The 27,831-nt window shown below is 40.9% G+C and overlaps 1 protein-coding gene across 17 annotated transcripts in view; it reads left to right on the top strand.

The window, feature by feature from the left end:
- The window catches only part of PIGU (phosphatidylinositol glycan anchor biosynthesis class U), a 127,076-nt gene that overhangs the window by 56,943 nt on the left and 42,302 nt on the right, over positions 1-27,831 (top strand). For all 17 annotated transcript variants that reach the window (XM_033841361.2, XM_033841358.2, XM_033841355.2 and 14 more), the window contains 3 exons: positions 486-583; positions 24,254-24,408; positions 26,026-26,169. In XM_033841361.2, the coding sequence (XP_033697252.1) occupies positions 486-583; positions 24,254-24,408; positions 26,026-26,169 (397 nt within the window). The remainder of the gene's footprint in view (positions 1-485; positions 584-24,253; positions 24,409-26,025; positions 26,170-27,831) is intronic.

Here is a 27,831-nt window from a genome sequence, read left to right as displayed (position 1 = left end):
TTTGAAAAAATAATAAACATATGGCCTGAAGAGAGTACATAAGGAAGGGATGTTATAAAAATAGTGATGGGGTGTTGCAACAAACAGAAGCATACGTTTCACAGCTCTGAATGACATAAGCAATAATTGTAGGCTGAATCAATTGGTAAGTTAAATAGGACATGGACGTTAACAGACTTGATTCCTTTATTCATCTTCGGGCTGAAGTTTTGTAAAATCTTTCTGGATCTGAAAATTTTACAAGAAATATACCTGTGGTATCTCAGGTTGCTAAAGGTAAGTGGTTTTGACTTCCTTGGTTTCCTTTCATCAGAAATCAAGATCCTTCCACTCCTGTGAGTTTGCTATTAGCATCTTATGCACCAGGAGATACTTGACAGGTGATTATTTGAGCAGTTATGGAAAGCTTCTTGTTTTGGGGAGTTGCTGAATCTAATCCTAATTGATGTGGCTGGATTATTCCATATATTTATTTCTTTTTACAGGTAGTGCCTTCCTCAGTGCTATCTTTCTTGCCTTAGCAACATACCAGTCTCTTTACCCACTCACCTTGTTTGTCCCAGGACTCCTCTATCTCCTCCAGGTAAGCACTTGCTGGTCAGAAGCCAACACTCAGGTGACATTTAATACGTGGCCTGTTCCCTGCTTAGGGGAGAGAAGGGCAAGGCACAATAAAGGCAATAGGACTGGGTCCCCAGTTCACATTTGCTTGCTTCTACTTGAAAACACAAAGAAACTTGACTAACTTTAAACAAAGTGGACCTAATGATCATTACGTTCTAATTATACATATCATTGCAAATGTGTCAGTGCGTTTCATTTTCATGTTTGTAATCGGGATCTACCAACCATCTTGCATTCTCCTTTTTTTACCTAATGTTCACAGATCTTTCTCTGAGCCCATTTAACTATTTTGTGTAACCACACTCACCTCGTAAGGTTCTTGCATGGATGAAATGTAGTGGGTGCACCTCTTGCAATGTTTGGACCATAGTGGGTGATCAGTAGTTTAACTGAAGAATACAAACTGCTGACATTTACTGAGAACATACTACATGTCAGTCACTATGCTGAACACTCTATAGGCATCTTCTCATTTCAACCTCAGAAGAACTTTATGGGGTAGGTCATATTATTAGCCATATAATAATCTAGTATTAGCCATATTAGACACATGAATTGCAGCTGGAATGTAGGGCGGTTTAGTCACTTGCTTGAGGTCACACAGCCAGCAAGTGACTGCCAAGAGGTGAGCTTGGGTAGTCTGATGCAAGAGCCTGCTCTCTAACCTTAATGTCTTTTCTACTCAAATAAGAATACACACATCTCCTCAAGAGCAAGTAACTGCTTGTAGGTCCTGCATGGTCCAAATCCATTCTTAGAAGAGAAACATTTCTTGAAAGCGTATGGAGGGCAATGCCAGGATTCAAACCAAGAAATGTCTGCTTTCAGAACCCTTGTTCTTAATTATAAACACTGTTGCTGAAACTGAGTGTATACCTCCATTTATTGAAATAGACCATGTACTTGTCATTTTAAGTGCCTTCATGTATCTTTGTGTTGATGTTGATGTACACAATGATACATGTTTAGCTTGATCTTTCTCCTATTTGGGGAATTTGAGATGTGCCCTAGTTGTCACTAATACAAATAGTATAGACATTTGTTTTTAAGTTATTTCCTTAAGGTGTGTTCCTCCATCTGAATCATTGGATCCAAAGGTGTGAGAAGTTTTATAGTTCTTATGAGGCAAGACCAGAGTGTTCACCAGAAAGCGGGAGCCAATTTGCAGTGCCGCCCACCATCAGTGTCTGAAGTGAAGTGAACCACTTCCTCCCAGGTCGCCAGTACTGGCTTTTCAAATTCAATTTATGATCGCTAATTTAATAGATGTACCATCATACTGTGAAGTTATTTTACTTTGATTTTCTTTTTAGATTCTTGTTGAATGCAAACATTTTCCCACGTAACAATATGCTGTTGGTATTTTCTTTCTGGCTTCATATTTACAGTTAATTCTTTAGAAAGTCTGAGCACCAAGAAGAATGCATGCAACCAAATTTTTGTGCAACTATTTATTAAATACATACTATAAAAATATGTTTACTCATACACATGAACTGACCAAAAAATTTTAAACTGTTTGTTAAGCCAAATACTACCTTAAGTAAAATAGCTTTTGTTTAAAACTCAAGGAAATTTCCTCCTGACAACAATGGACAGCACAACTGAGTCATGAAATCAAGCAGCTCAACCAGTCACTTTATTCAGTCCCTCCCTCTGCCAATATGTACTGAGCATCCCAAGTCCAGTATGCTAGACACTATGGTAGACTCTGCAGATAAAAAGCAATTGAAGGTTATGGAGCTGGGAGTGCTGCAGGAAGACTGCTCTGGCAGCAGCCTTTGTCATGGAGTGTAGTGAGGGGGAGCTGAGGTTGGGAAAGGTTAGGCCACTGTATTAGATCGAGTCAGAGGGCTTGGTCGGGGGCCCAGACCAGTGTCAGGGAAAATGGAGAGATGAGGGACTAGATGCAGAATTCTAGGGAGTAGAATTGGCTTTGCTGGCAGCCGTATATATGTGGTGAACAGGACTGGAAAGAGTGAGATGAACTTCAGGACCCATTTATGTAAAAATTTCAATCCCAGCCCATACTATATTTACATATTTTTATATAAGTATATGAAGTGGCCTTGAAAGGCAGTAGGGCCTTGTGAGTCATGGTAGTGTATTTGGAAAGTCAATCCAGTCACATCCAGGAAATAAACCCACTTGTTTAAATATGAGGGAGGGAACAGAAGAGGAAATTATCTTTAGGTGTGAGCTTCTCACAGAGACCCATAGGCTCCGAGGAAAGAAACTAGAACTAATGGGTGGGAACTATAAGGAGCCCAGTATGAGGCGGTCCTGGGATAGCATAGGGTGCCTTAAGTGAGGTGAGTTCCCTGTGGGTCAGAGTGTTTAGGCCACATACCGAATTGCCACATCTTGGGGAGTTGTAGCAAAGCTGTGAGCATCAGCATGGGTAGCTAGACCTGATAGTCTTAAAATTCCTTTCATTCCCCAAATTGAATTGGATTTGATAACCACAAGGAAGTGATACGTCTGCTCTTGCCGTTGTATTTTTCTCAAGAGTTTTCCGAGCCCTCTGTAGGCATATACATCCCTCTAGGAAAGGTTATGTAATGTACATAAGAGCACAGGCTTGACTGGGACATCTTAAGATGGAAAGCAAAGTAGTGTTAAAGACTAATGGTACTATATCAAAAGAACAATGGAACCAGCCCATTCTTCTACTGGCTAAATTTAGTATATTCTGAGCATCAAAAGAATAATTACTGCAAGTAATTGTAAAACACCGAGTAAATAAGAGTCTGTGTGTCCATAGTGATGCTCAGAAAAGGGGCAAGGAGAGAAAAAATGCATATGCCATCATTAGATATGGCTATTTTTATCAATTTCTTGCTCTGAAAATCAATACTTAAATGGAAAGAACTAAGCAGTTACCCTTTCTTTTTATTTTTTATTTATTTATTTTTTAAATTTTATTTATTTATTTGGTTGTGCCGGGTCTTAGTTGCTGCAGGCGGGCTCCTTAGTTGTGGCACACGGGCTCGTTAGTTGTGGCATGCGAACTCTTAGTGATGGCATGCATGTGGGATCTAGTTCCCTGGCCAGGGATCGAACCTGGGCCCCCTGCATTGGGAGCGCTGAGTCTTAACTGCTGAGCCACCAGGGAAGTCCCATACCCTTTCTTTTTCAAAGGAGCTATAATTCTTCCCTAGCTAATGAAGCAAAGTTCTTTACAGAAAATTTCCAGCTTATAACTGTAGAAGGAAGGATAGAATAGTAAATCATCAGTGAAATTATTAAATCTAGCAAAGATCATCATTGGACGCTAAAGTCATTAGATGAAAGATTTTTGGAGAACAGAATATTTGCATTTGCATGGTGCCAAAATAGTACCCCCCTTCCACCTCTAAATTATTTGCTAATAGCAACGGGAAAAGTAAATCTTTACAAAGGAGTGCTCTGGCAGTCACCACCGTAACCAGGTAATCTAACTCAGCATCACTTACGGTGGAACGGCCTGACATGATATGCTTCATGATGTGCTGCAGTGCAAAGTACACAACATCAGCTCCAAAGTATTTTTACCCAGAATGTTAACCTTCATTAAGCCTTTAGATCTGACTTCTGGTTTTTAGGAAGTACAAGAGCAGAAGAACAAGTTAAATGATACTATTAGGAAATAAATAACCAAAATATAGGACAATCTATAAGACAGCTGGTCTGCTTCTCTTCAAAAAATCAATGTCATACAAAAGAAAAAGTGAGGGGACTGTTCTAGATTAAAGAGACAGTAACTGACTGGAATGGGTGAGTCTTGACTGGATTCTGGTTTGGAAAAAACAGTTATAAAGGATGTTCGGGGGTACTCAGAATTTTTTTTTTTTTTTTTTTTTTTTTTGGCGGTACGCGGGCCTCTCACCGCCGCAGCCCCTCCCGCTGCGGAGCTCAGGCTCCGGACGCGCAGGCTCAGCGGCCACAGCCCACGGGCCCAGCCACTCCACAGCACGTGGGATCCTCCCGGACTGGGGCATGAACCCGCGTCCCCCGCATCAGCAGGCGGACTCCCAACCACTGCACCACCAGGGAAGCCCGGGTACTCAGAATATTTTGAAGATAGATTAGATATTAGATGATGATAGGAAATTGTTAACTTCTTGGATGTGATAATAGTATTATGGTATATAGGAGTATGTCCTTATTTTTAGGAGCTGTATGCAGAAGTCTTTGGGGGAGAAGTGTCATGATGTGTAGAAAATTCATACACACAGAAAAGTTCATATATGGCAATGTGTTATGGTTTCATCTAGATGACAGACATATGGTTGATTATTGTATTATTTTTTCAACTTTTCTGTGTGTTTGAAAATTTTACAATGAAAAGGAGAGACATTAGAATACAGGCCCTGAAGCTGTTTTGGCTTGGATTCTGCTTAGCTCCGTGACCCTGGGAAGTGATTACTTAACTTCTCTGTGCCTCAGTTTCCTCATCTGTAAAATGGAGATAATGCAGTAGTAGCTACTGCAAAGGGTTAATACATGTCAAGTATTTAGAACAGTATGATACAAATTCAGTAGATATTAGTTATGGTTATTAGTATTCAAATGTTCATAGAAAAGACATGGTTACCAGCGGGGAGATACGTGGGGTGATAGGGGGAAGAGAAAATAATTCATTTTCTAGAGTCAAAGGAACTGTAAACATTAGTTTGTACTTACCCCTTTGACTCTACAAATCTGCCTCCATTCTGCTGGTACTATTTCTAGAGGGTACAAAAGGCAGGTGGTAGACAAGCTAACGTCTGATCAGTGCCAAAGGCAAAGCTGTTTTTCTCTTCCCTACATGAGACACAGAAAGGCTTCATGATGAAAGGCGGGATGGTGCATCTGGCTCCCTGGTGAGTCACTTCTGAGAATGGTAGTTTGAGCCCATCTGGTCCCTTCCCCCAACTTTACTCTTCCTCTGACCTTGGCTTACAGCCTAGTTTCCAAATTAGAGAGAAGCTTAAAATGTTATGATCTGATAGCATGCAGAATACAATAGCCCTAAAGTGCACAGGACCAAGAGGCTACAGTGAAGGATACGCCAAGTGCACAGGACCTCAAGGCTGAAACTGTGAAGCTGGCAGAGGGAGGTTCATGCAGTCAGGGAAGTTTCTAGTCCTCTCCTTCCTTTTGCTTGGGATTCCTTAGATGGCTTGAGGTCCTTATTTTCTTTGAAAGAACAGAAACCTGGGTGAAATAACTTTGTGAGTCTTCTTATGGTTTTTGCTTTAATCTAATCTGACCTCTCATCTTTGAATTGAAAAAGTTAATTCTGTGGTTTCTATATTTCTGGAGCTTGGAGCAGGTCACATGATACTAGCTTGCACTAAAGAAGCCAAACCCAACCAGGTCTTTCTTGCCAACTGGGCCCTTCCCCAGGCTTTCTTTGGGGCCTTATTTAGAATTTTCACATCTTACTCCTTCTTTCCCCAGCAACGTTTTGTTAGCTCTTCTGCTTCCAGGAGGGGGCCAAAGCAGAGGTGGCAATGCTCTTACCTTCCTTTCTTTTTATTTATTTATTTTATTATTTATTTCTGGCTGCATCAGGTCTCAGTTGTGGCACACAGGCTCTTGTTGCAGCACGCGGGCTTCTCTCTAGTTGTGGCTTTTGGGCTCCAGAGCACGTGGGCTCTGTAGTTGCGACGTGGGGACTCTCTAGTTGTGGCACACGGGGTAAGTTGCCCCACCAGGGATCGAACCTGAGTCCCCTGCATTGGAAGATGGATTCTTAACCACTGTACCACCAGGGAAGTCCCCCTTTCTTTTTAGAACAGGTAAAAATGAGGGTAAGGGGTTGATCATGCATTTGCAATAAACTTTTTACCAGTTTTATTGCCTCTAGTATGCCTAATCATGTAAAATATATCTCCTGGGTCTCATTCTGATATTCTAAGAGTTTAGATATAAAAATTTTTGTTAGATTTCCACTCTCTTCGAGAGTTTTTTCTGATAACTGACTTTTTCATTTTTGCACCATGTCCTAGAAAGAAAATTGTTTCTATTTAGAAAATGCTTCTCTCAACTTTAGAGAGTTGGTGGGGGAGGGAGATAATTATACATTTCTCCTCTTCCTTATTATAGTTTGCCTTTTTCTGAAGCAATCTGAGAATTTTCTTACTTCTCTAAATATTTTTATGTGTTAACAACAATGTGACTTCTGGGATACAACTACATACTGGTTTAATTTTTCAGGTTGAGTGTGCACATAGCCCGTGGACCACATCTGTCCCACAGATGTGTTTATGTAACCTAAGTGTTTATTAGTTGTCAATATTTTTAAAATTCATGTTAAAAATTTATATTTCTGGCTTCTTTTGAAAAATTGGAAGGTCTGTCTCCTTTAGTTTACCTCTTCAGTTTACTGCAATCCCTATGCTTCATCTCAATCACACTTCACTCATTTGTTACCTGCCTGGCTCCTTTAGGTATTTGAGAGTGTGTGTGTGTGTGTGTGTGCGTGTGTGTGTGTGTGTGTGTGTGTGTGTGTGTGTGTGAGACTGTGTCTGTGTTTATATCCACTAAAAGATCTAGAAACAATGACCAACCCAGTATCAGTGATTACCCTTGGAGCTCAGATTGTAATCTTACTATTTTTACCCATTAAAAGAAACTAGGGTTTCTTAGAGAAATGGCTGATTCTATCTTTAGGTCAGGAAATGTACAGGATGATCCTGTAACGTTGTGATACCAGATAACAAGGAAACTATCAAAGACTCCTGTGGAATCTAAAAAACGGTACAAATGAATGTATATGCAAAACAGAAACAGGCTCCCAGATATAGAAAACAAACTTGTGGTTACCAAAGGGAAGAGGGAAGTGGGGAGGGACAAATTAGGGGTATGGGATTAACATGTTTTATGTGGTTTTATGTATTTTATTTTTACAGTAAAAAGTTTTAAAAAATTGATCTGAATGTTTAAGGCACCATTCTTCCTACCCTTCTACTTACATACTTTTCATTTTAAGTCAACATTTGCTATTGAGCAAAACAGGTAGGTAAAATGAATGCTCAATCTGTTCACGGGGAAATTTGCAATGTGGACCTCTAGATTAAGTTTGGCTCTAGGGTTTGTAAATAACAAGCCATCAAAGGATTGCCTGAGTTTCTCTTAAGAATTTCAGGGGCTTCCCTGGTGGCGCAGTGGTTAAGGATCTGCCTGCCAATGCAGGGGACAAGGGTTCAAGCCCTGGTCCGGGAAGATCCCACGTGCCGCGGAGCAGCTAAGCCCGTGCACCACAACTACTGAGCCTGCACTCTAGAGCCCATGAGCCACAGCTACTGAAGCCCGTGTGCTACAACTACTGAAGCCCACGCACCTAGAGCCTGTGCTCTGCAACAAGAAGCCACTGCAAATAGAAGCCTGTGCGCTGCAATGAAGAATAGCCCCCGCTCACTGCAACTAGAGAAAGCCCGCATGCAGCAACGAAGACCCAACGCAGCCAAAAATAATAAATAAATAAAATAAAATAAAAGAATTTCAGGTGTGCCTCACTTTATGTAACAGGAGTAGTCCTAAAAGATTACTTAATCTTTAATTGAGGCAAATTTTTATAAGTAGGCTCAGTAAATATACTACATTATATTTTCAGGGCTCTGTTACCCAAAGCCAAACCTGACTCCAAGACCAAGTCTTAAAAATTATACCTAAAATTTAATACACATTTTATAATCACAAATTTGCCGGCGGTGGGGAATCATTTCCTACTCAAACAACAACAGTAACACTTCAGGTCCAATACAGCACTGAGAACATGGCAGCAAACCAAACCTGGGAGGCTGCTAATGGGATCTGCGAAGTTTGAAAAGCCTCTCATATCTTGGGTATGTGCTCAGGAATCTACTAGAAGAACCACTTTGAACAATCTACCTGATTCATTTCTTTATGGATGTCTCACTTCCCACCTTATTTCTTTTTAAATGTCCTTAGTAGGAAGGAAAGGGGAAACAAAAACTTCTTGCTTTCAAGGGTTTTGGGGGTTTTTTGTTTGTTTCTCCCCTGGGCTATGGTTTTCTCCCTCCCTGCCTCCCTCCCTTCTATACTAGATGGCAGTATTTTTGAAGAAGAAGAGAAGATCAAGATTATCAAAGGCAGGTAGAAGTCTAGAAGGGAACTCAGAAGCTGTGTCTTCCTCTTTAAATGTATCTAGGGATGCCTCCTCTTTGTTGAATTATTTTCCATCCCCAGAAATGTACTATTTTCTTAAAACTTTGTTCTTTCAGAGCAGCATTGTCAATAGAACTTTTTGTGATGATGGATATGTTCTGTACCTCTATATTGTCAGTACGGTAGCCATGAGCCTCATGTGGTGATTGAATACTTGCAGTGTGCTAGTGAGACTGAGGAACTGAATTTTTAATGTTAATTAATTTCCATTAATTTAGATTTTTTATTTTTTTTATTTCTTTTATTTATGTTTAGCTGCGTTGGGGCTTCGTTGCTGCGTGCGGGCTTTCTCTAGTTGTGGCGAGCGGGGGCTACTCTTCGTTGCGGTGTGCAGGCTTCTCGTTGCAGTGTGCAGGCTTCTCGTTGCGGTGGCTTCTCTTTGCTGTGGAGCACGGGCTCTGGGTGCGCTTCATGCGGGCTTCAGTAGTTGTGGCACGCGGGCTCAGTAGTTGTGGCTCGCGGGCTCTAGAGCACAGGCTCAGTAGTTGTGGTGCACAGGCTTAGTTGCTCCGCGGCATGTGGGATCTTCCTGGACCAGGGCTCGAACCTGTGTCCCTTGCATTGGCAGGGTGATTCTTAACCACTGCACCACCAGGGAAGTCCCCATTAACTTAGATTTAAATAACCACATGTGGCTAGGGGACAGCACAGTTTTTGTTGTTGTTGTTTTTAATTTTATTTTACTTTAAAATGTTTTTTTATTGTGGTAAAAGTCACATAATATAAGACATACTATTTTAACCGTATTTAACTGTACAGTTCAGTGGCACTAAGTACATTCACATTGTTGTGCAACTCTCACCATCATCCATCTCCCGAATTTTTCACCTTTCTAAACTGAAACTCTGTCCCAATTTAACACTAACTCCCCATTCCTCCTCCCCACTACCCCACCCCCTGACATCTACCAATGTACTTTCTGACACTATGAATTTGACTCTTCTAGGTACCTCGTATAAATGGAATCAAACAGTATTTATCGGGGCTTCCCTGGTGGCGCAGTGGTTGAGAGTCCGCCTGCCGATGCAGGGGACACAGGTTCGTGCCCCGGTACGGGAGGATCCCACATGCCGCGGAGCGGCTAGGCCCGTGAGCCATGGCCGCTGAGCCTGCGCGTCCGGAGCCTGTGCTCCGCAACGGGAGAGGCCACAACAGTGAGAGGCCTGCGTACCGCAAAAACAAAAAAAAACCCACCAGTATTTATCTGCACCTAATGTATATTGGAATGCATTTTTAAGGTTAACCTAATATATGAACAACACAGTTTTAAAGAGAAGTAAGAGTAGAGCTACACATGTGCAAGCTTAGAGAGCGGCCATAGGGTTGATCCGGTTCCATTCCCCTCATTATCTGTTAACAGTAATGTTTTCTCCATTCTTTTGACTGACTTCCCATTCTCCTTAAAGCTTGTTTTTTTTTTTTAATATTTATTTATTTATTTGGCTACACAAGGTCTTAGTTGCAGCATGCGGGATCTTAGTTGCTGCGTGCGGGATCTTTGTTGTGGCATGTGGGATCTAGTTGCCTGAGCAGGGATCAAACCTGCATTGGGAGCGTGGAGTCTTAACTGCTGGACCACCAGGGAAGTCCCCTCATTAAAGTCTTTACCATGGAGTTATGATGTCTATAATTTATCTTAAAATACTTCTGCATAGACCATCTGATATAACACACGTGCCAGTTAGTTTCAGCCTCAACTCAAGGGGCAGTGAGTTACTTTAATGAAGCATCCATGCTGCATGGTGCTCATCCAGCTTTGTATCAGAAAGGCCACACTCCACAGGTGGTTGCCATAGGTGCTTCTGCTCTGCATAGCTTGAGCTGCACCTTTGCTAATTATAGCATAGTTAATGTCAGAAGCAGATTGGATTTTTATTGGTGAGATTAGTTGAATGTTAGAAGTAGGCACTCATTGGTGAAAATGAAGTATTCTGTCCTCATCCCTGCTATTTTGTTCTTTTCTTTCTACTTCTTTCTTTGTCATCCCAAGTAACTGTTCTGTTTAGTTTCTGATTTATCCTTCCTGTATTTCTTTTGCACAAATGAGGCAATACATGTATATTTTCTTCAATCTCCTTCTTTCTGATATGAAGAATAGCATACTATAGGTACTCTTTTATGCTTTGCTTTTTTACACTTAACATTCTTTTCTGGAAATCACTACTTATAGATACATAGAGGTCTTCCTCATTCTTTTTTAAGTGGCTTAGTACTCCATTTTGTGGACATACCATAGTTTATTCAACTTCTCTCCTATGTATAAGAATTTAGATTGTTTCCAGTATTTTGCAATTATAAGTAGTGCTTCAATGAGTCACCTTGTATATATGTATTTTCGTGTTGTTAGAGGTATATCTTCAAGGCAGATTTCTAGAAGTATTAGAATTACTGGATCCAAAGGTTAAGTGTATATGTAGTTTGTTAGGTCTTTTCAAATTTCCCTCCAGAAGGATTGTACACATTTTCTGTTCCCACCAATAAAATATGAGAGTGCCTGTTTCCCCACAACCTCACTGAGTGTGTTATCACATTTAAAATTTTTGGCCAGTCTGGTGAGAAATGGTATCTCAGCGTTTTTTTAATTTGCATTTTTCTAAATATGAGTGAGTTTGAACATTTTTTCATATTTGTGAATTGTCCATTACCCACCCTCCTCATTTTTCTATTGGATTTGTTAGGTCTTATTTCCCTCAATTTTTAAGAATATGGGGAGTATTAACCCTTTGTCTACAGATATTTTCTTCCAGTTTTTCATTTGTCCTTTTTATAGTGTTCTTCTTTTAACAGCTTTTATTTCTTAATTAAGATATAATTTATATACCATATTATTTACCAATTTAAAGTGTACAATTCAATGATTTTTACTCTATTTACAGAGTTATGCAGCCATCACCACAATCAAAACTAGCGTATTTTTATCACCCAAAAAGAAACCCCATACCCATCCATTATGCTAATTTGTCTTGCCCCCGTGTCCCACACCCCTCCAGCCCTAGGCAGCCACTCTTCTGCTTTCTGTGTTTGTAGATTTTCTTATCCCGGACATTTCATAAGAATGGTATCATACAATATGCGGTCTTTTATGACTGGCTTCCTTCATTTAGCATGATGTTTTTAGGGTTCAGCCCTGTTGTAGCATGATTTAGTACTTTATTCCAAATAATATTGACAAATAATATTCCATTATATGAATATGCTATATTTTATTTATTCATTCACCAGTTGATAGGTGTTTGGATTGTTTCTACTTTTTTGCTATTTATGAATAATGCTGCTGTGAACAGTTGCATACATGTTTTTGTGTATGCAAATATGTGGGCACATATTCTCATTTTATTTACGGTATTTTTAATATGTAAAACGTTTCATTTTTATTGCTTCTGGATTTTGAACTTTTCCCTACATCAAGGTTAAAGATGAATTACCATGTTTTTTCCTAGTACGTCATGGTTTCATTAAAAAAAATTACTAATTTTTTACTAAACTCCTGAATTCATTTGGAGTTTAATTCTTGTGAATGGTGTGAGATATAAATCTAATTTTTTTCTTTTTTCAAATGGTTACCTAGTTGTCCTGACACCATTTATTAAAAAGTCCATCTGTACCCCACTGATATGCCACCTTTGGCATATACTAAGTTTCTGTAAGTATTTTGGTCTAATGCTGGCTATTTTATTCTACTAGTCTGTCTATTTATGTGCCAATATTGTACTATTTTAATTATACAGCTTTCATAGTATATTTTAATGTGTGATAGGGCTAGTCTCCCCTTCATGATTTTTCCTTATCACTGTTTTCCTAGCTATTCTTGCATGTTTATTTTTCCATGCAAACTTTAATATCATCTTGTTTAATTCCATAAAACAGCTTGTTGGCATTTTTATTGGGATTGCATTGTTGTATTGAATTTATAAATTAATTTAGGGAGAACTGATGATGTTGAATCATCCTAAACAACAACAGGGGATATCTGTACATTTGTTCAAGTCTGTGTTAGTGTCTTTCAGGAGTGTTTTGAAATTTTTCTTGAATAGGTTTTACACATTTCCTGTTCAATTTAATTCTAAGTTTTATTTTCCTTGATGTTTTCTCTGCCATCGTGTCCTATAATTGTCTATTATTTGTGCATATGAAGGCTGTTTGTATCTTTTTTTTCTTTCCAGGTTTATTGAGATATAATTGATATACAGCACCATATGTTTAAGGTATACAGTACAATGATTTGACCTACATACATCATGAAACGATTACCACAATAAGTTTAGTAAACATCATCATCTCATATAGATAGAAAATAAAAGAGAAAGAAAAGAAAATATTTTCCCTTGTGATGAGAACTCTTAGGATTTGCTCTAACAACTTTCTTATATAACATCCAGCAGTGTTAATTATATTTATCATGTTGTACTTTACTTCCCTAGTACTCATTTATCTTATAACTGGAAGTTTGTACCTTTTGACCACCTTCATCCAATTCCCCTGCATCTGGTAACCAAAAATCTGATCTCTTTTTCTATGAGTTTGTTTGTTTGTTTTTGAAGTATAATTGATCTACAGCACTATGTTAGTTCCTGGTCCACAACGTAGTGATTCAGTATTTCTGTATATTACAAAATGATCACCATGGCTATTTGTATGTTAGTTTTATACCCTGCTACTCCACTGAATTATCTTATTGTTTGTTATTTTTATTATGAGTAGTTGTTGCATATATCTAGATACTGACGTGAGTTCTTACCTTTAAGCTGTTTGTGATACATATATCAATAGCTTTTCTTATCTTGAACTAACCTTGAATTTTTGGAATAAACCCAACCTAGTCATAACACAACTTTATCATGATCTTTTTCATGTGATGTTGAATTAGATAATATTTCACTTAGTATTTTTGCATTTGTGTTGGTAATTGATTTTGGTATCAAGCTTATAATATTTGCTGTGAAATAGTTAATGTAAGATTAAAATCACCTGCTTCTTGAATGTTGCTAGAACTTTCCTATAAAACTGGCTGGGCCTGCTCTTTTTTTTCAATAATTATCTCTAGATAGAATTTTAAAAATGAATTTATTTTATTTATTTTTGGCTGCGTTGGGTCTTTGTTGCTGTGCATGGGCTTTCTCTAGTTGTGGTGTGCAGGCTTCTCATTGCGGTGGCTTCTCTTGCTGTGTAGAGCATAGGCTCTAGGTGCATGGGCTTCAGTAGCTGTGACACACGGGCTCAGTAGTTGTGACTTGTGGGCTCTAGAGCGCAGGCTTAGTAGTTGTGGCGCACGGGCTTAGTGGCTCTGCGGCATGTGGCATCTTCCCGGACCAGGGCTCAAACCCATGTCCCCTTCATTGGCAGGCAGATGCTTTTTTTTTTTTTGCGGTACGTGGGCCTCTCACTGTTGTGGCCTCTCCCGTTGCGGAGCACAGGCTCCGGACGCCCTGGCTCAGCGGCCATGGCTCACGGGCCCAGCCGCTCCGCGTCATGTGGGATCTTCCCAGACCGGGGCATGAACCCATGTCCCCTGCATCGGCAGGCGGGCTCTCAACCACTGCGCCACCAGGGAAGCCCCGGCAGGCAGATTCGTAAGCACTATACCACCAGGCAAGTCCCCTGCTCTTTTCTTTATGGGAGAAATTTTCATTACTAATTCAATTTCTTAAATGGTTATAAGACCATTCAAATTTTCTATGTCTTCTTGAATTAGCTTTTTCCCTAACTTTTTTTTTTTTTTTGACTGCACCGCGCAGTACGTGGGATCTTAGTTCCCCAACCAGAGATCAAACCCGCGCCCCTTGCATTGGAAGCTCAGAGTCTTAACCACTGGACCTCCAGGGAAGTCCCTCCCTAACTTTTTATTTCATGCTTTCACAAAAGTTGAAAGACTAATGTAATAAATACCCTTAATTTGGATTCTCCTTTTCTATATTTCTATAGATATATAGGGTTTTTTTTTTCATTTTTCTTTTCCTAACTCATTTGCAGAAAAGTTTCAGACAATAAGACATATCAATTCTAAATACTCAGCAGGTAACTCTTAAGAACTAGAGCATTCTTCTACATAACCATAATACTATTAGCACACCCCAGAAGATTAGCTTTCAGAGATTAATATTATCTAATGTATACACTCTAAATTCAAATTTCCCAATTTATACATAACTTTTATAGCATTTTGGGGGAGAGATGGGGTTCAAGATCCAATCAAGGATCATTGTCATCTCCTTTATCTCCACCTTTTGTTTTTCAATAACACCAGCGTTTTAAGTGAACCATTTGTTTATATTTTCCATAGACTGTATCCATTTTGCCTCAGTTTTTAAAGACATTGGCATACTTTTTTCTTTTTAATTAATTAATTTATTTTTGGCTGTGCTCGGGCTTTCTCTAGTTGTGGTGAGTGGGGGCTACTCTTCGTTGCGGCGCGCAGGGTTCTCATTGCGGTGGCTTCTCTTGTTGCAGAGCATGGGGTCTAGCCATGCAGGCTTCAGTAGTTGTAGCGCACGGGCTGTAGAGCGCAGGCTCAGTAGTTGTGGCTCACAGGCTTAGTTGCTCCGCGGCATGTGGGAACTTCCCGGACCAGGCCACGAACCCGTGTCCCCCGTGTTGGCAGGCGGACTCCCAACCACTGCGCCACCAGGGAAGCCCCAAAAGTACATAATTAAAAAATACTTTATTGCTAAAAATCGCTAACCATCATCATCTGAGCCTTCAGTGAATCATAATCTTTTGCTGGTAGACGGTCTTGCCTCAATGTTTTGTTTTGTTTTCTTTTTGATTTATTTTTTAAAATTTAATTTATTTTTTTATACAGCAGGTTCTTATTAGTTATCCATTTTATACATATTAGTGTATATATGTCAATCCCAATCTCCCAATTCATCACACCACCACCACCAGCCCCCCCCGGCGCTATCCCCCCTTGGTGTCCATACATTTGTTCTCTACATCTGTGTCTCAATTTCTGCCCTGCAAACTGGTTCATCTGTACCATTTTTCTGGGTTCCACATATATGCATTAATATACGATATTTGTTTTTCTCTTTCTGACTTACTTCACTCTGTATGACAGTCTCTAGATCTATCCATGTCTCTACAAATGACCCAATTTCATTCCTTTTCATGGCTGAGTAACATTCCATTGTATATATGTACCACATCTTCTTTATCCATTCGTCTGTGAATGGGCATTTAGGTTGCTTCCATGACCTGGTTGTGGTAAATAGTGCTGCAATGAACATTGGGGTGCATGTGTCTTTTTGAATTATGGTTTTCTCTGGGTATACATGCCAGTAGTGGGATTGCTGGGTCATATGATACTTCTACTTTTAGTTTTTTAAGGAACCACCATACCGTTCTCCATAGTGGCTATATCAATTTACATTCCCACCAACAGTGCAAGAGGGTTCCCTTTTCTCCACACCCTCTCCAGCATTTGTTGTTTGTAGATTTTCTGATGATGCCCATTCTAACTGGTGTGAGGTGATACCTCATTGTAGTTTTGATTTGCATTTCTCTAATAATTAGTGATGTTGGGCAGCTTTTTATGTGCTTCTTGGCCATCTGTATGTCTTCTTTGGAGAAATGTCTATTTAGGTCTTTGACCCACTTTTGGATTGGGTTGTTTGTTTTTTTGTTATTGAGCCTGCATGAGCTGTTTATATATTTTGGAGATTAATCCTTTGTCCGTTGCCTCATTTGCAAATATTTTCTCCCATTCTCAGGGCTGCCTTTTTGTCTTGTTTGTAGTTTCCTTGGCTTTGCAAAAGCTTTCAAGTTTCATTAGGTCCCATTTGTTTATTTTTGTTTTTATTTCCATTACTCTAGGAGGTGGATCAAAAAAGATCTTGCTGTGATTTGTGTCAAAGAGTGTTCTTCCTATGTTTTCCTCTAAGAGTTTTATAGTGTCCAGTCTTACATTTAGGTCTCAAATCCATTTTGAGTTTATTTTTGTGTATGGTGTTAGGGAGTGTTCTAATTTCATTCTTTTACATATAGCTGTCCAGTTTTCCCAGCACCACTTACTGAAAAGACTGTCTTTTCTCCATTGTATATCCTTGCCCCTTTGTCGTAGATTAGTTGACCATAGGTGCGTGGGTTTATCTCTGGGCTTTCTATCTTGTTCCATTGATCTATGTTTCTGTTTCTGTGCCAGTACCATATTGTCTTGATTACTGTAGCTTTGTAGTATAGTCTGAAGTCAGGGAGTCTGATTCCTCCAGCTCCGCTTTTTCCCTCAAGACAACTTTGGCTATTCAGGTCTTCTGTGTCTCCATACAAATTTTAAGATTTTTTGTTCTAGTTCTGTAAGAAATGCCATTGGTAGTTTGATAGGGATTGCACTGAATCTGTAGATTGCTTTGGGTAATAGAGTCATTTTCACAATATTGATTGTTCCAATCCAAGAACATGGTATATCTCTCCATCTGTTTGTTTCATCTTTAATTTCTTTCGTCAGTGTCTTATAGTTTTCTGCATACAGGTCTTTTGTCTCCTTAGGTAGGTTTATTCCTAGGTATTTTATTCTTTTTGTTGCAATGGTAAATGGGAGTGTTTCCTTAATTTCTCTTTCACATTTTTCGTTGTTAGTGTATAGGAATGCAAGAGATTTCTGTGCATTAATTTTGCATACTGCAACTTTACCAAATTCATTGATGAGCTCTAGTAGTTTTCTGGTGGCATCCTTAGGATTCTCTATGTATAGTATCATGTCATCTGCAAACAGTGATAGTTTTACTCCTTCGTTTCCAATTTGTATTTCTTTTTCTTCTCTGATTGCCGTGGCTGGGACTTCCAAAACTATGTTGAATAATAGTGGTGAGACTGGACATCCTTGTCTTGTTCCTGACCTTAGAGGAGATGCTTTCAGTGTTTCACCATTGAGAATGATGCTTGCTGTGAGTTTGTCATACATAGCTTTTATTATGTTGAGGTAGGTTCCCTCTATGCCCACTTTCTGGATAGTGTTTATCATAAATGGATGTTGAATTTTGTCAAAAGCTTTTTCTGCATCTATTTAGATGATCATATGGTTTTTATTCTTCAATTTGTTAATATAGTATATCACATTGACTGATTTGCATATATTGAAGAATCCTTGCATCCCTGGGATAAATCCCACTTGATCATGGTGTATGATCCTTTTGATGTGCTGTTGGATTCTGTTTGCTAGTATTTTGTTGACGATTTTTGTATCTATATTCATCAGTGATATTGGTCTATAATTTTCTTTTTTTATAGTATCTTTGTCTGGTTTTGGTATCAGGGTGATGGTGGCCTCATAATATGAGTTTGGGAGTGTTCCTTCCTCTGCAATTTTTGGGAAGAGTTTGAGATGGATGGGTGTTAGCTCTTCTCTAAATGTTTGATAGAATTCACCTGTGAAGCCATCTGGTCCTGGACTTTTATTTGTTGGAAGATTTTTAATCACAGTTTCAATTTTATTACTTGTGATTGGTCTGTTGATATTTTCTATTTCTTCCTGTTTCAGTCTTGGAAGGTTATAAGAATTTGTCCATTTCTTCCAGGTTTTCCATTTTATTGGCATAGAATTGCTTGTAGTAGTCTTTTAGGATGCTTTGTATTTCTGCAGTGTCTGTTGTAACTTCTCCTTTTTCATTTCTAATTTTATTGATTTGAGTCCTCTCCCTCTTTTTCTTGATGAGTCTGGCTAATGGTTTATCAATTTTGTTTCTCTTCTCAAAGAACCAGCTTTTAGTTTTATTGATCTTTGCTATTGTTTTCTTTGTTTCTATATCATTTATTTCTGCTCTGATCTTTATGATTTTTTCCTTCTGCTAACTTTGGGTTTTATTTGTTCTTCTCTCTCTAGTTCGTTTAGGTGTAAGGTTAGGTTGTTTATGTGAGATTTTTCTTGTTCTTGATGTAGGCTTGTAATTGCTATAAACTTCCCTCTTAGAACTGCTTTTGCTGTGCCCCATAGGTTTTGGATTTTGTGTTTTCATTGTCATTTGTCTCTAGGTTTTTTTTTTTTTTTTTTTTGCGGTACACGGGCCTCTCACTGCTGTGGCCTCTCCCGTTGCGGACCACAGGCTCCAGACAAGCAGGCTCAGCGGCCATGGCTCACGGGCCCAGCCGCTCTGTGGCATGTGGGATCTTCCTGGACCGGGGCGCGAACCCGTGTCCCCTGCATCAGCAGGCGGACTCTGAACCACTGCGCCACAAGGGAAGCCCTCTAGGTATTATTATTATTTTTTTTTTTTCAGTACGCGGGCCTCTCACTGTTGTGGCCTCTCCTGTTGCGGAGCACAGGCTCCGGACGCGCAGGCTCAGCGGCCATGGCTCACGGGCCCAGCCGCTCCGCGGCATATGGGATCTTCCCGGACTGGGGCACGAACCCATGTCCCCTGCATTGGCAGGCGGACTCTCAACCACTGCGCCACCAGGGAAGCCCTCTAGGTATTTTTTGATTTCCTTTTTGATTTCTACAATGATCTGGTTATTTAGTAACATATTGTTTAGCCTCCATGGATTTGTGTTTTTTACGGTTTTTTTCCCCTGTAATTGATTTCTAATCTCATAACGTTGTGGTTAGAAAAGATGCTTGATATGATTTCAATTTTCTTAAATTTACTGAGGCTTGATTTCTGACCCAAGATGTGATCTATCCTGGAGAATGTTCTGTGTGCTCTTGAGAAGAAAGTGTAATCTGCTGTTTTTGGATGGAATGTCCTATAAATATCAATTAAGTCTATCTGACCTATTGTATTATTTAAAGCTTCTGTTTCCTTATTTATTTTCATTTTGGATGATCTCTCCATTGGTGTAAGTGAGGTGTTAAAGTCCCCCGCTATTATTGTGTTACTGTCGATTTCCTCTTTTACAGCTGTTAGCAGTTGCCTTATATATTGAGGTGCTCCTATGTTGGGTGCATATATATTTATAATTGTTATATCTTCTTCTTGGATTGATCCCTTGATCATTATGTAGTGTCCTTCCTTGTCTCTTGTAACATTCTTTATTTTAAAGTTTATTTTATCTGATATAAGTATTGCTACTCCAGATTTCTTTTGATTTCCATTTGCATGCAATATCTTTTTCCATCCCTTCACTTTCAGTCTGTATGTGTCCCGAAGTCTGAAGTGGGTCTCTTATAGACAGCATATATATAGGTCTTGTTTTTGTATCCATTCAGCAAGCCTGTGTCTTTTGCTTGGAGCATTTAATCCATTCACGTTTAAGGTAATTATCGATATGTACGTCCCTATATCCATTTTCTTAATTGTTTTGGTTTGTTTTTGTAGGTCCTTTTCTTCTCTTGTGTCTCCAACTTAGAGAAGTTCCTTTAGCATTTGTTGTAAGCTGGTTTGGTGGTGCTGAATTCTCTTAGGTTTTGCTTGTCTGTAACGCTTTTGACCTCTCTATCGAATCTGAATAAGATCCTTGCTGGGTAGAGTAATCTTGGTTGTAGGTTCTTCCCTTTCATCACTTTAAATATATCATGCCACTCCCTTCTGGCTTGTAGAATTTCTGCTGAGAAATCAGCTGTTACCCTTATGGGAGTTCCCGTGTATGTTATTTGTCGTTTTTCCCTTGCTGCTTTCAATAATTTTTCTTTGTCTTTAATTTTTGCCAATTTGATTACTATGTGTCTCGGCATGTTTCTACTTGTTTTTATCCTGTATGGGACTCGCTGCGCTTCCTGGACTTGGGTGGCTATTTCGTTTCTGATGTTACGGAAATTTTCGACTATAATCTCTTCAAATATTTTCTCTGGTCCTTTCTCTCTCTCTTCTCCTTCTGGGACCCCTATAATGCAAATGTTGCATTTAATGTTGTCCCAGAGGTCTCTTAGGCTGTCTTCATTTCTTTTCATTCTGTTTTCTTTATTCTGTTCCGCAGCAGTGAATTCCACCATTCTGTCTTCCAGGTCACTTATCCGTTCTTCTGCCTCAGTTATTCTGCTATTGATTCCTTCTAGTGTAGTTTTCATTTCAGTTATTGTATTGTTCATCTCTGTTTGTTTGTTCTTTAATTCTTCTAGGTCTTTGTTAAACGTTTCTTGCATCTTCTCGATCTTTGCCTCCATTCTTTTTCTGAGGTCCTGGATCATCTTCACTATCATTTTTCTGAATTCTTTTTCTGGAAGGTTGCCTATCTCTACTTCATTTAGTTGTTTTTCTGGGGTGTTATCTTGTTCCTTCATCTGGTACATAGCCCTCTGCCTTTTCATCTTGTCTATCTTTCTGAGAATGTGGTTTTTGTTCCACAGGCTGTAGGACTGTAGTTCTTCTTGCTTCTGCTGTCTGCTCTCTGGTGGATGAGGCTATCTAAGAGGCTTGTGCAGGTTTCCTGGTGGGAGGGACTGGTGGTGGGTAGAGCTGGGTGTTGCTCTGGTGGGCAGAGCTCAGTAAAACTTTAATCTGCTTGACTGCTGATGGGTGGGACTGGGTTCCCTCCCTGTTTGTTGTTTGGCCTGAGGTAACCCAACACTGGAGCCTACCTGGGCTCTTTGGTAGGGCTAATGGCAGACTCTGGGAGGGCTCACGCCAAGGAGTACTTCCCAGAACTTCTGCTGCCAGTGTTCTTGTCACCATGGTGAGCCACAGCCACCCCCCCCCACCTCTGCAGGAGACCCTCCAGCACCAGCAGGTAGGTGTGGTTCAGTCTCTCCAGGGGTCACTGCTCCTTCCCTCCTGGGTTCCGATGTGCACACTACTTTGTGTGTGCCCTCCAAGAGTGGAGTCTCTATTTCCCCCAGTCCTGTTGAAGTCCTGCAATCAAATCCCACTAGGCTTCAAAGTCTGATTCTCTAGGAATTCCTTCTCCCGTTGCCAGACCCCCAGGTGGGGAAGCCTGACTTGGGGCTCAGAACCTTCACTCCAGTGGGTGGGCTTCTGTGGTATAAGTGTTCTCCAGTCTGTGAGTCACCCACCCAGCAGTTACGGGATTTGATTTTACTGTGATTGCACCCCTCCTACCGCCTCATTGTGGCTTCTCCTTTGTCTTTGGATGTGGGGTATCTTTTTTGGTATTCCAGTGTCTCCCTGTCGATGATTGTCCAGCAGCTAGTTGTGATTCTGGTGTTCTCGCAAGAGGGAGTGAGAGCACGTCCTTCTACTCCGCCATCTTGGTTCAGGCTAGCCTATTTCTAGCTTTTGATTTAAAGTGAGAAGTATGCAACACTTCCTTTGATTTGAACACTTAGAGGCCACTGTAGGGTTATTAGTTGGCCTAATTTTAATATTGTTATGTCTCAGGGAATCGGGAGGCCTGAGGAGAGGGAGAGAGACAGGGGAACAGTTGGTCAATGGAGCAGTCAGAGCACACACATTTATCAATTGTTCGCTGTCTTGTATGGATGCAGTTCATGGTTTACCAAGGCAATTACAATAGTAACATCAAAGATCACTGATCACGGGTCACCATAACAATAATAATGAAAAAGTTTGAAATATTGCAAGAATTACCAAAATGTGACACAGAGATATGAAGTGATCAAATGCTTTTGGAAAAATTGTGCCCTTAGGGTTGCCACAAACCTCCAGTTTGTGAAAAACACAGTGTCTGTGAAGTACAATAAAGCAAAGTGCAGTAAAATGAGGTGTGCCTGTGTTATAACTTTGTTTTCTGTTTCCACAGATTCTACTCTTACTTTTATTATTTCCTTCCTTTTTTTGAAGTGTATTCTGTTCTTTTTCTAGTATCTTAAAAAGGATGTTTATTTATTTTCAGCCTTCCATTCAAATATGATTAATATGGTTGTATGTTTCCCTCAGAGTACTGTTTTATCTGTATTACCTGAATAGTGATATAAGGTATTTTCATAACCATTAATTTCTTTCTTTTTTTTTGTCTGTGCTGCGTTGCTTGCGGGATCTTAGTTCCCCGATCAGGGATCAAACCCAGGCCCCCAGCAGTGGAAGCACGGAGTCCTAACCACTGGACTGCCAGGGAATTCTCTTATAACCATTAATTTCTTTTTTTTTTATAACTTTTTTTTAAAATTTATTTTTGGCTGCTTTGGGTCTTCATTGCTGCGCATGGATTTTCTCCGGTTGTGGTGAGCAGGGGCTACTCTTTGTTGCAGTGTGCAGGCTTCTCATTGCGGTGGCCTCTCCTGTTGCGGAGCACGGGCTCCTGGCACGCAGGCCTCAGTAGTTGCAGCACACGGGCTCAGCAGTTGTGGCTTACGGGCTCTAGAGCGCAGGCTCAGTAGTTGTGGTGCACTGTCTTAGTTGCTCCACGGCATGTGGGATCTTCCCGGACCAGGGCTCAAACCCGTGTCCCCTGCATTGGCAGGAGGACTCCCAACCACTGCGCCACCAGGGAAGTCCCAGCCATTAATTTCTAACATCAAAGCTATCTGTTATCATTCCTTCTTTGACTCCTGAGTTATTTGCAAAAGTGTTTAACACTTTCCTAATGTATTTATAGGTAATCTTTTTATTAAAGATTTTGAGAAATTGCATTATGGTCAGAGCATGAGGTCTCTATGATACAGATTCCTTAAAGTCTGTTGATATTGCTTTATGGCCTGATTCAGGTACGTGGTCAGTTTTTATAAATCCCCCAAAATGTTTTAAATGAATGTGAATCCTCCAGGTACACTGTTTTATAAGTGTATTTGTCTTTTTATATTATATAAATTTGTTTATTTTGTTATTTTATTTATTGTTTTTGGCTGAGTTGGGTCTTCATTGCTGTGCGCGGGCTTTTCTCTGGTTGCAGCGAGTGGGGGCTACTCTTCGTTGCAGTACGTGGCCTTCTCGTTGTGATGGATTCTCTTGTTGCAGAGCAGGGCTCTAGGCGAGTGGGCTTCAGTAGCTGTGGCACAGGGGCTCAGTAGTTGTGGCTCGTGGGCTCTAGAGCACAGGCTCAGTAGTTGTGACACACGGGCTCCATAGTTATGGCTCACAGGCTCTAGAGCACAGGCTCAGTAGTTTTGGCGCACAGGCTTAGTTGCTCCGCGGCATGTGGGATCTTCCCGGACCAGGGATCAAACCCATGTCCCCAGCATTGGCAGGCGGATTCTTAACCACTGCGCCACCAGGGAAGCCCGAGTGTATTTGTTTTTTAAGATCTTTTGTGAATAAATTCATGAAGTGTGTTATTCATATTTCTACTTCATTACTGATTTTTGTCTATTAGATCTACTAGTTATCCACTGATGATGGATTTGTGTATTTTTTCCTTTGTAGCTCTGTCCAAGTTTGTTTTATATACCTTGAGACTGTGTTATTAGGTACCTGCAAGTTTAGAGCTGTAATATCTTTCTGATGAACGTTTTATCATGATAGAACATCTTTATCTCTGCATTACGTTTTACATTAAAGTCTATTTTATCTGGTAACAATAACCAAACTAATTTTCTTTTGGTTAGTGTTTACCTAGCATATATTTTCAATCCTTTGATTTTTCACCTATTCTGTGTCCTGTGTTTTCCAGGAGGGATCTTGAAGTTTAGTCTGATAACTGCTGTTTGTCCTTGAGATCCTTAAATGTACCATTCTGCCTTCTCTCCCAGCGGCAATACATACCCGTGAAAGTGAAGAGCAAAGCCTTCTGGATCTTCTCTTGGGAGTATGCTACGATGTACTTGGGAAGCCTGGTGGTAATTGTTTGCCTCTCCTTCTTCCTTCTCAGTTCCTGGGATTTCATCCCTGCAGTCTATGGCTTCATGTAAGTAATGATCTCATTAGAAAACCTCTGGAAGCTAATTTAGTTTTCACAGCTCCACCTGGAATCAGAGGGCGAGCAAGCACAGGCAGCATCTAGAGCAGTGGTCCTCAAACTTTAGTGTGCATCAGAATCACCTGCAGGGCTTCAACACCCAGATTGCTGGTCTCCACCTCCAGAGGTTCTGATTAAGTAAGTCTGGAGTAGGGACCCCAGAATTTGCATTTCTAATAAATTTTCAGGTGATGCTGTTGCTGCCAGTCCAGGGAACACTCTTTGAGGACCACTGGCTTGATCTAGTGCGATTAAAGAACACTCTCTGGGAACATCCAGAGCAACTACCAGCCTCTGACTGGGAGGTTTTGATTCAATCCGAAACAGTAATGGATGTATTCCTCTATTGCAAGAGGGTCTCCAGCAGTTTTAAAATAAAGCCAATAAAATATGTCAGACTTTTAGAGAAAATCAAAAAGGGTTTGCAGGATGAATTCTGCAGGCATTTCCACATATTCTGTCTGTGATATGCTGAGGAAGATAACTGCCCAAGCCTGAAGGAACTCACAGCTCAGTGGGTGATAGACACTTAAACCTGCCAGGGTGGGAAAGGGATCTGTGGCAGGCTCCCCTTTGGGATTCTGGGCTGCTTATTTGTGTTAAATCTGGCTGAGCCTAACAATGACTTAGTAACCTTCAGCTTTTCATGCTCTGCCTCAGATAAGAGTTTATAACGCCGATGAATAACTTTTCCTAGTTTTCTGCTGGTCCACAGATTGTGTTCTTTACCTCATTTCACAGAAAAGGAAATGTAGTTACAGCAGGAAGCAAAGACTTGCCCTGGGTGGAGGCCTTCGTCAGAGAAATCTGACCATGAACTATTGCCTCTCTCTCCCTTTTCATGCTTCACTTGTACTTTTAAAATTGTAAATTGACATCAGTTTCAACCCCTTATATATTTTTTAATGTAATGTAAAATTTTTAGAACGGCCAGAATTGCAGCCAATCTTTATCTGATATAACCAGACAAAAAGTTTTCCAGTTAAACCCTTATTTCTCAAACAAGGTCTGGGATCCTAGCCAGAACCTGGCAGTGGTTCCTCGGGCCCCTAGACGTCTCACTGCAGTGTCAGGCACTCAGTCTTCTGGCTCCTGCTGTGGGCATGTGGAACAAGAATGGGCAGGAACAGGATCTTTGACCTTGTCTTCCAGACAAGTCTTTAGAATGCTCAAAATAGGTATTGTTTATTTCAAACCCATTCCTCTTTTGCTACAGTGCTGGGCATCTCCTGGTTTTGAGCACATATATCTTGGGCAGTAAAAGAGGGGCTGGTCTTTTGATTTCTAGCACGAATCCCTGCCTTGTCTCAGCTCTTTGATGCATGCCAGAGTTTGGTTCAGGCAATATTTTTTATGGGTTATTATTCTCTGTGTCTCTGCCCCTTGTTTTTGTTAATTACATATATCCCGGTTGCCTGGAGAGCCCCTCACATCCTGACCTCTGTGGAGACAAAGTCATCCTTGACTGCCCAGCAGCGACCAAAGCCTTCAGGAGAAAACCAGGTCAAAGCAGATCATTCATAACTTCTCTGTGTTTTTTCTCTCCCTTTTTTATCTTTATTCCAGACTTTCCGTTCCAGATCTTACTCCAAACATTGGCCTCTTCTGGTACTTCTTTGCAGAGATGTTTGAGCACTTCAGCCTCTTCTTCGTATGTGTGTTTCAGATCAACGTCTTCTTCTACACCATCCCCTTAGCCATAAAGCTAAAGTAAGTGGTTGGACCTGCTGGTTTTTTGTCCACAGAGTCATTTGTAGCTTTACAGGTGCCCTTCAAACTGGGAACATCTGCTATCAGGTTTGTGCCATTTTTGCCCACGGAACCCTGCCCTCAGTCGCTTCAGTGGCTTGGCTGCACGCAGCAATAGAATCACACGTGAGTACAGGGTGCAGAGACAGTGCTTTGGAGCCCTGTATTTCCCCTGGCCTCACTTTGGGGGACTTGAACCCACATTGCTGCTGAGCCCAGTCACTGTTCTAAACAAGAGCAGTGTTGGGGTGTGGAAGGTATCCTTGGAAAAAGTGGATCTTTTTGGGTGTTCATCAGCATCCCAGTGACAGTTTGCTCAAAGGGACTCAGGATGTATTAGTTGGGAGGCTGGCTACCTGCAGCTCTGTTTAATCATCTGATCAGTTTCCCTCAAAAGGGTTGCCTATAAAGCTCTCTTCTGCAGTGTAAGAGGGCTAACATGTGTTGTCCATCCCACCTTTCTAGGCTTTTTGACAATATTCATGCCTAACCCTTCCAGCAACTCTTGGAGGTAGGCATTATGTTATTATCACTTCCATTTTATAGTTGAGGAAATTGCCGTTCAGAGAGGTGGAACAATTTTCCCAGGGTCACGCAGTCAGTAAGCATGGAGCAGGGATTCAGACCCAGGTTTGCTTGGCTCCAGAATCTATGCTCAGTCCCCTGCACCATGCCAGGCTCCTGAGAGAGATCACTTATGGTAGGTCCCAGAAATGGTTCTATTATCCTAGCTTCAGAGAAGGGAAAACAGGCACCAACAGGCATAGATATGCCTGTGTGGTCCAGGGAGGCTGGAAGAGTTTGATTTAGATTTTAAGAGCTTGAGTTCTCTGCTCTAACCTTCCTGCCATTCTCCATGGCCAGTGAACCAATGCACATGGTTCCTAGTCTATAAAAGCTCAGAGTCGATGTTTCCTTCCCATGACATAGCCTTGGCCTGGTATCTGACAGAAAACCATTCTTCCTTGGCCCGGCAGGCTCCAGAATCCTGGCAGCCTTACTCAGCCAAGCTCTCCAGCTGTCTGTGGTCCACATTTCCTGCCCTTGTTCTGGTCAGGCCCAGCCACTGGGCTGAGAGAAGCAGGGAGCCTGGAGCACCTTTCCTCACTCTGTGTAGCCAGCTCTCCATCAGCTTCTGTTGTTGGCATGTGAAAGGCCACAGACAGCTCCTGGGTAGACAGTAGCACCACCATCTTGTGACACCCTCCCCTCCACCCAACCCTGGCCAGGACCTCAGAGTTGTGGGGACAGAAGATATGAAGATACCTGACCTCCTCTGCAGCTGCCCTCCTGTGCCTGGATATGAAGTTCCACTCTGGCCCCTGCAGTGCCAGCTTTGTGAGAACAGGCCCTCCAGGGCGCCTCTCCCCAGGCACTGTTGCAGGGGGTTCTGGTCTCCATGTTTTTTGGCACTACATTGTCACTAGCTTTTTCATAGGAATGGTGCAGCTGTTACCAGCTACCTAAGAAGCCCAAAGCCAGTGACTTGGATTAGCTTTAGGAAGATGCTCACTGAGGTAGCTGGACCCTTTCTAGAGGCTACAGGACTGCATGACTTTGCCAAGCTGAGTTTCTGAGTCATTTGCTATATAGTGTTTGGGTGTGTACACGTTTGTCTCCACA

Source organism: Tursiops truncatus, chromosome 15, assembly GCF_011762595.2.
Source record: "Tursiops truncatus isolate mTurTru1 chromosome 15, mTurTru1.mat.Y, whole genome shotgun sequence".
Lineage (NCBI taxonomy): Eukaryota > Metazoa > Chordata > Mammalia > Artiodactyla > Delphinidae > Tursiops > Tursiops truncatus.
This window is presented reverse-complemented; position numbering and strand designations above follow the sequence as displayed.